At 34.6% G+C, this 8,604-nt stretch overlaps 1 protein-coding gene across 1 annotated transcript in view; it reads left to right on the plus strand.

Moving 5' to 3' along the window:
- usp34 (ubiquitin specific peptidase 34) overlaps nt 1–5,496 on the plus strand; it is an 83,305-nt gene extending 77,809 nt beyond the window's left edge. Inside the window, exons 74-77 of the mRNA XM_073843350.1 lie at nt 1,205–1,345; nt 1,455–1,601; nt 1,691–1,847; nt 3,849–5,496. Coding sequence (XP_073699451.1) covers nt 1,205–1,345; nt 1,455–1,601; nt 1,691–1,847; nt 3,849–4,516 — 1,113 coding nt within the window. The 3' untranslated portion in view covers nt 4,517–5,496. The remainder of the gene's footprint in view (nt 1–1,204; nt 1,346–1,454; nt 1,602–1,690; nt 1,848–3,848) is intronic.
- Nucleotides 5,497–8,604: the final 3,108 nt, after the last annotated feature.

Below are 8,604 nucleotides of genomic sequence, written 5' to 3' on the forward strand. Positions count from 1 at the left end.
AAAATATAATATTTTTGGTACATAATAATAATATTTATTTATTTATTGTACATGTTGCAAATTACCATAATCCCTATTTAAGCAGTTATTACAAAATGCAAAATTTTTGGTACATAATAATAATAATAATAATAATAATAATATTTATTTATTTATTTATTGTACATGTTGCAAATTACCATAATCCCATTTTAAGCAGTAATTACAAAATGCAAAATTTTTGGTACATAATAATAATAATAATAATAATAATAATAATAATAATAATAATAATAATTATTATTATTTATTTATTTATTGTACATGTTGCAAATTACCATAATCCCATTTTAAGCAGTAATTACAAAATGCAAAATTTTTGGTACATAATAATAATAATAATAATAATAATAATAATATTTATTTATTTATTTATTGTACATGTTGCAAGTTACCATAAACCCATTTTAAGCAGTAATTACAAAATGCAATATTTGTGGTACATAATAATAATAATAATAATAATAATAATAATAATAATAATAATATTTATTTATTTGTTTATTTATTTATTATACATGTTGCAAATTACCATAAACCCATTTTAAGCAATTATTACAAAATGCAATATTTTTGGTACATAATAATAATAATAATAATAATAATAATAATAATAATAATTTATTTATTTATTGTACGTGTTGCAAATTATAATAATCACATTTTAAGCAATACTAAAATACAATATTTTTGGTACTAACTAATAATGATATTTATTTATTTATTTATTGTACATATTGCAAATGACCATAATCTCATTTTAAGCAATAATTACAAAATGCAGTATTTTTGGTACATAATATTATTTATTTATTGATTTGATTGATTGATTGATTGATTGATTGATTGATTGATTGATTGATTGATTGTATATGTTGCAAATGACCATAATCACATTTTAAGCATTAATTACAAAATACAGTATATATATATATATATATACATATACATATATAATTTTTTTTTTTTTTTTTTTTTTTTTTGGTACACATTACATTACAGTATATTAAAAGTATAATTTTTCATTACTCAATTCTGGATTTCAGCTAGATGCCTAATATGGCAGACTATAGAGTTGGCTTTAAACAGCAGATACTATAAAAACAAAGCTGTTTCATCCATTTACAAGTGAGAGTCATGTAAAAACATGTTTCTGGTGTCTCAGTGTGCAATGGCTCAGTCGTGTGTGAAGCTGTTGTGTGAGGATCCGGCGTTTGGGGAATACATGAAATGCATCCTGATGGACGAGAGAAACTTCCTCAACAACAACATCGCCTACTCCTTCCTCACCTGCTTCTTACATAAAGTACGTACACACGCACATCTGCAACTACACTACTCTAACTAAAGGTTTTGTCTTTACTCTCTGACAATGAGCTTCTTGTGCTACAAACCTGATTTGCGTGTTTGTGTAGGTACAGGTGCAGGTGTTATCAGGCCAGAGCTGCTCAAATCTCGTCAACGTGTTGGTGACCAACCTACTGAACGAGTATCACAGCCTGCAGCCTGAGCTGACCAATCAGAGAGCAGAGATGAGCAAGACCAGCAGCCTCCTGAACGCAGTCAGTACAGCTCCTCCTCACACCTCACCCAGTGCTCCAGTGCTCTTTATTCATATCTCTCTCTCTCTCTCTCTCTGTCTGTTTTGAAGGATCTGCGTGCGCTGCTGCTGGTGCTGTCAGTTTATGCCCCTCAGCAGCTGGATCCTGCTTTAGGTCCGGCTCTACAGGAGCTGCTGTCTAAATGCAGACTGTGTCTGCAGCACCGCACTACATTAGAGATGGAGGCCAAGGAACGCAAAGTCAAAGGTGTCAACACACGCTCTAACACCCTTGTTTCACTGTCATGCATGGCTTAGAATATTTAAAAACGAAATAAAAATAATAATAATAATAATAAGCATTTTTTGTATTATTTTAAACCATTAATATTTAAAAATGGTGATCAATTATTTTATTTAAAATAAATAACCATAATAATTATTTATCATTTATTAGTATTAATATTAGTATTATTGTTTTATTTATTTGTAAAAATGGTAGCTAAGGGTACGAAAAGGGAATATGTATTTTTTTTCAACAACTTTAATTAAAATTACATTTTAATATTTCAATACAAAAATATTTTTTGTACATGACAACAATAATACTTTTATTTATAGAGTGTGTTTCAGGGTACTCAAAAGCACTTTAATTTCGAAAATAAAACAATTTTTAAATATTGTAAAACTTGTATTTAAAAATGAATACAATTTGTCTATATTTAACTATTTTAATTATTTATAAAAAATGGTATCAACAGCTAGGGGTACAAAACAGGAGTATGTATTTCTTAAACAACTTACAAATTATCAAAATTACATTTTAATATTTGAATACAGAGAATATTTTTGTGCATAATAACAATAATGCTTTTATTTATAGAGCACTTCTTAGGGAACTCAAAAACACTTTAACAAGTATAATTAAAAAAAAAATTAAATATTGTAAAATGCACATTTAAAAATAAATTTGTTTGTGTATATTATTATATTAGTATATTTTAAAAATGGTAGCAACATCTAGGGGTACAAAACAGGAGTATTAATTTCTTAAACATCTTACAAATAACAAATTACATTTTAATAATTTAATACAGTACATTTTTTGTGAATAATAACAATAAAACTTTTATTTACAGAGTGCATTTCAGGATACTAAAAAATACTTAAACAAATATTTTATTAAAAAATAAAGTAATACATATTTAAAAATAAATAAAATTTGTTTGTGTACATTTATTTATTTTTTTTATACATTTTTTTTTAATGGTAGCAACATCTAGGGGTACAAAAAGGAAGTATGTCTTTCCTGAACAACTTACAAATGATTAAAATTGCATTTTAATGTTTTAATACAGTATTTTTTGTAAATAATAACAATAATGCTTTATTTATAGAGTGAATTTCAGTGAATTTTTAGTATTTTAAAAAATATTTTTTCTAAATAACAATAATATTTATTATAATATTTAACAATAATATAATATTTGTATTTATTATTAATGCATTTATATTTTACAATAAATATTTAAAAAAAATAACTAAAATTTGTTAGTGTATATTTATTTATTTATGCTTTTTTTATTTTAAAAAGTGGTAGCAACATCTAGGGGTACAAAAATGGAGTATGTATTTCTTAAACAACTTAAAAAATATCAAAATTGGATTTTAATGTTGTAATAGAGAAAATATTTTTTTGAAAAAATAACAATTATTTATAGAGTGCATTTCAGGATACTCAAAAATACTTAAAGTACTATTTAAAAATAAAATAATAAATATTTAAAAATAAATATTTTTTTAGCTTGTTTATTTATTTTTTTTAAATGCTAGCAACATCTAGGGGTACAAAAAAGGAAAAATGCATTTTTTGCACACCACGGTTTTGAATTATATAAAACATAGTATAATATTTGTTTATTTAAATAAATGTATAACAGGATGCAAAAAAGACCTTTTTTTTTTACATCTTACAAATAAATGACGAACCTCCACCCCAGACAGTTTATTTTAAACAGTGAGACATATAATTACATATTGTAATTACACATTTATTTATTTATATTTCATACATGATAGTACTATTAGTATAATTAGAGCGCTTTTCAAGGTACTCAAATACTCACACTCTTTAAATGAAATGCAACCTTAATCACATATTACAAGCAATCCTTAAAGGTATAATTCAGTCGTTAAGAAGATCATATTTAAGTAGATATTAGTGCATAATATGGGTGCATGCTTCATTTTATTTCTATCTGTGTGGCAGTGGAAGAGGAAGGCGTCACTCCAGTGAAGCGTCGGCGGGTGAGCAGCAGTGCTGAAGATCGGCCGGCAGACAGCAGCGGCAGTGGCAGCGTTTGTCCTCCATCTACTTCCTCCTCATTGGCTCCCTGCTCGGAGCAGAAGGCGGAGCCAGGGGAGGCGTTAACGCCCACCAGCACTTCGGACACTGAAACCCGAGACTCGTCCCTCATCGACCCGGGAGTGGAAAACGACCCGCCCTCTCCAGACAGCGCATCCCTTGAGGAGAAGAAAATGGACGTTTCTTCATCATCATCATCGTCTTCGTCATCATCCTCGTCTCTTCCCGAAGCGTTCGGACGAGCGGACGAACCTCCGCCGCAGATAGCAGGACGAGAGGAAGAGGAAGAGGAAGAAGGGCGGAAGGAAGCGCAAGAGCAGGAGGCGGAGCCAGAGCGGGAGGAAGTGCCCTCCACTTCCTCCTCGTCTGCCGACTCAGTGCTTTTACTCTCCAGCCTGCCGGATGCTGGTGAGGGGCGGAGCTGCTCGCTCCAGGAGGCGGAGTCAGGTGGGTGTGGCCACGCCCTCGCGCAGGATGCTCTAGAGATGCTGTCACGCACAGTCGAGGCCACTATTGCTGTGGTTGCCAAACTTTCAAACGGAAAAGGAGGGACACGCCCCTCGGCTTTGTGACGTTACTCTGGCGTCCCTCCTTTTTCGCATTTCACGTTTTTTCCGTTCACCATGCTGTTCGGTTTTGTCTTTTTAAGAGTAATTGAAGTCCAACTTTTTATTTTCCCGCCCTTTGGCCTCGCGCTTCATCTGTTTTGTGTCGCAACACAAACAAGTTCTGCGTTACAGCTCCGGATTTAAAAAAAAAACTGAGCTCCGCATTAATTAAACAGAATGAAAAACCAACTGGAGGAGCGTCTTTTTGTCAAAGGGCCGTTTTTTCTTTTTTAAACCGTGATTTTGTTTTTTTTGTTTTGAAGTGGTTTGTTTTCGAGGCTGCAGTGAAACAGGGAAAAGGTTTACAACGTTTTAGTCCCATCAGTGCATAATTTAATTTGCGTTTTTATTCACGTGTATTATTATTATTACGATTGTCTTCTGTGCCAGTTTTGTACTTACAGATGTGAGGCTTAGAAGGCCTTGCTGTGTTTTTTTTTTTTTCTCTCTCTGTGGTGAATATCAAAAACTATGTTTACTTTGTATATTGAAAAAGAAAGAACGAACCACAAGAACCTTGATTCTGTAAAGAATCTTCTAGATGTTGCCTGGCTTTGTAAATGAGATGGTTAAAAAAAATTATATATATATATAAATATATAAATATATTTATATATTTATATATATATATTTCTGTAAGATATATGTATACAGTATATACCCCTTCAAGCGCAGTATACTGTATATATAAATCTACTGTATATATATATACCTACGTTGTGTATATAGACACTTACGGTGCTGTTTTCAGGCTCAGAACATTTGTGGCTGGATTATTGCACATTTGATGGAACAGTTGGAGCTCTATTTTATTTACCGAAATACATTCCATAATCTATTGGATGTCATTCTTGCGTTCTCTGTATTTGATTTATCTCTCAGTCTTTCTGTTTTGATTTATTTTAATATAGGATATAACTTAATAAAATTTTAATATGATTTAATTATGAATCGAGTCCAAAAAAAAGGTTGTGGGGTGTTTTTTGTTTGTTTGTTTTTCCTCTCTCTGTTGTGAGTATAACTAGTGGCTAAGATGGCTGTGTTCAGATTAGAATGCATACAGTATGCTATAGTGTACACTGCATACTTCCCACTTTTTTCTGTAAATGCAACAATAAGCATTTAGAATGCTAACATGTTTAATTTAATTTAGTTTAAAATCAAGTCAAAGGGTTAGCTCACCCAAAAATGAAAAATTACCCCTTTATTTTACTTACCCTGAGGCCATCCAAGGCGTATATGACTTGTTTCAGTCGAATCCAACCGGAGTTATATTAAAATATTGCCCTGGCTCTCCCAAGCTGTACAACAGGTAAAAAATAGTCCAATAAAGCGCATCCAACCATAATAAAAAGTGGTTAACAAAGGCCTCATGTAGTAAATCGATGCATTTTTGTCAAAAAAAAAAAAAAAACATTTAAAACGACCTTTTAAAGCGTTGCGCATGTGCTGCTTTGAAGTGAAAATTGTGGACATGCAGCGGACAGAGCAAAACAAAACGACGGTCATGAATTACAAGTACAAAACGAGGATTTGTAAAGAAGACTGTCAGAGGATTTCGATATAAGCCGAGGAGACTGGTTTTCCTTTGCTAAAGTAAGGAATCTGCTTACTTTTTCTCCTGTAAACATACGTTGATTTTTTTTTTAACAAGACTTGCAGGTGCATGTGCAATGATGACATCTTAGGTCATTCGCCCGATGATAGTGTCTTACCTGATTAAAAAGCATTTATTTAATGTTATCCTCGTTAATATTTCATGTGCAGCAAAATTATGAACTTTTTGTTTAGTCGTGAAAGCACCAACTGGTTGTGTGCTAAAACCTTTAAGGGGGTCATGAACTGCATATTTGTATTATTTTGTACTGTTCTCTGAGGTCCCCTTATAATGTTATCAAGATTTTTTACATCAACAATCATAATTTAGAAGTAATAGGCTATTTTCTGTCCTGCTCTTAACCCCCCTCATCAGAACGCTTTGGGAATATGCATGGCGGTTGCCATAGGCATTCCTCATAGGTAATCAATGCTGTGATTTAGGTCAAAAACACATTAATACTCCGTAACAAAACACAAATCAAATGATCTGTAATAACAGGCAAAAAAGTTACTAACACTTGTGTGGTGCGACATTATTATCGGATTCAATATAGCCAGCAAAGCGTCATCTTTTAGATTCAGTCTTTCTGAAAATCCTGAATTGAATTGTGCCTTGTATGTAAATTAATCTGTGGTAAAATTAAGTGAACAAAGGACCTGACGCAGGCTGGAATTTCAGTAAAATTAAAGTTCATCCACTCTTTAATCAGAAGGATTACACTACAAGCGCGAATTGGTTTGCGGGGATAAACATGCTGCAACGTAGAATCGGTGGGCGGGACTAAACAGGCAGTAAGGTAGAATCGGTGGGCGGGACTAAACTGGCAGTGACGTAGAATCGGTGGGCTGGACTAAACAGGCAGTGAGGTAGAATCGGTGGGCTGGACTAAACAGGCAGTAAGGTAGAATCGGTGGGCTGGACTAAACTGGCAGTGACGTAGAATCGGTGGGCTGGACTAAACAGGCAGTGAGGTAGAATCGGTGGGCGGGACTAAACAGGCAGTAAGGTAGAATCGGTGGGCGGGACTAAACGGGCAGTAAGGTAGAATCGGTGGGCGGGGCTAAACAGGCAATGACGTAGAATCGGTGGGCGGGACAAAACAGGGAGTGAGGTAGAATCAGTGGGTGGGACTAAACAGGCAGTGAGGTACAATCGGTGGGCGGGGCTAAACAGGCAGTGAGGTAGAATTGGTGGGCGGGACTAAACAGGCAGTGACGTAGAATCGGTGGGCGGCACTAAACAGGCAGTGAGGTAGAATCGGTGGGCGGCACTAAACAGGCAGTGAGGTAGAATCGGTGGGCGGCACTAAACAGGCAGTGAGGTAGAATCGGTGGGCGGGACTAAACAGGCAGTGACGTAGAATCGGTGGGCGGGACAAAACAGGCAGTGAGGTAGAATCGGTGGGCGGGGCTAAACAGGCAGCAAGGCCTTGATTTTTCTCTTCGAAGGTGGAGTTTAGCCACATTATTACATCATAGAGTGGCACATTCCACTACCTGTCGTTTTGGCAGATTGACATTGCTTTTCAATCATGCTTCAACGGAATTATTTGAAAAAAATATACTCATGGAACAGGCCTAGACAAAAATGATGGTACACCTAGAAAAGACTGAAAATAATGTGACCAAAGGGACGTTAATTCAAGGTATGTCCACTAATTAGCATCACAGGTGTATACAATCTTGTAATCAGTCAGTGAGACTATATATAGGGCTCCAGGTAGTCACTGTGTTGTTTGGTGACATGGTGTGTACCACACTCAACATGGACCAGAGGAAGCAAAGGAAAGAGTTGTCTCACGAGATTAGAAGAAAATTATAGACAAGCTTGTTAAAGGTAAAGGCTATAAGACCATCTATCTCCAAGCAGCTAGACGTTCCTATGACTACAATTGCACATATTATTCAGAAATGTAAGATCCATGGGACTGTAGCCAACCTCCCTGGATGTGGCCACAGGAGGAAAATTGATGACAAATCAAAGAGACTGATAATCAGAATGGTAACAAAAGAGGCCAGAAATACTTCTAAAGAGATTCAAGGTGAACTTCATGCTCAAGGAACATCAGTCAGATTGCACCATCCGTCGTTGTTTGAGCCAAAGTGGACTACATGGGAGACGACCAAGGAGGACACCATTGTTGAAAACAAATCATAAAAAAGCCAGAGTGCAATATACCAAAACTACATGTTGACAAGCTACAAAGCTTCTGGGAGAATGTCCTATGGACAGATGAGACAAAAATGGAACTTTTGCCAAGGCACATCAGCTCTGTTCACAGACGGAAAAATAAAGCATATCAAGAAAAGAACACTGTCCCTATTGTGAAACATGGAGGAGGCTCTGTTATGTTCTAGGGCTGCTTTGCTGCATCTGGCACAGGGTGTCTTGAATCTGTGTAGGGTACAATGACTATCAAGGGATTCTAGAGAGAAATGTGCTGGCCAGTGTT

The sequence above is a fragment of the Garra rufa genome, chromosome 6, assembly GCF_049309525.1.
Source record: "Garra rufa chromosome 6, GarRuf1.0, whole genome shotgun sequence".
Classification (NCBI taxonomy): Eukaryota; Metazoa; Chordata; class Actinopteri; order Cypriniformes; family Cyprinidae; genus Garra; species Garra rufa.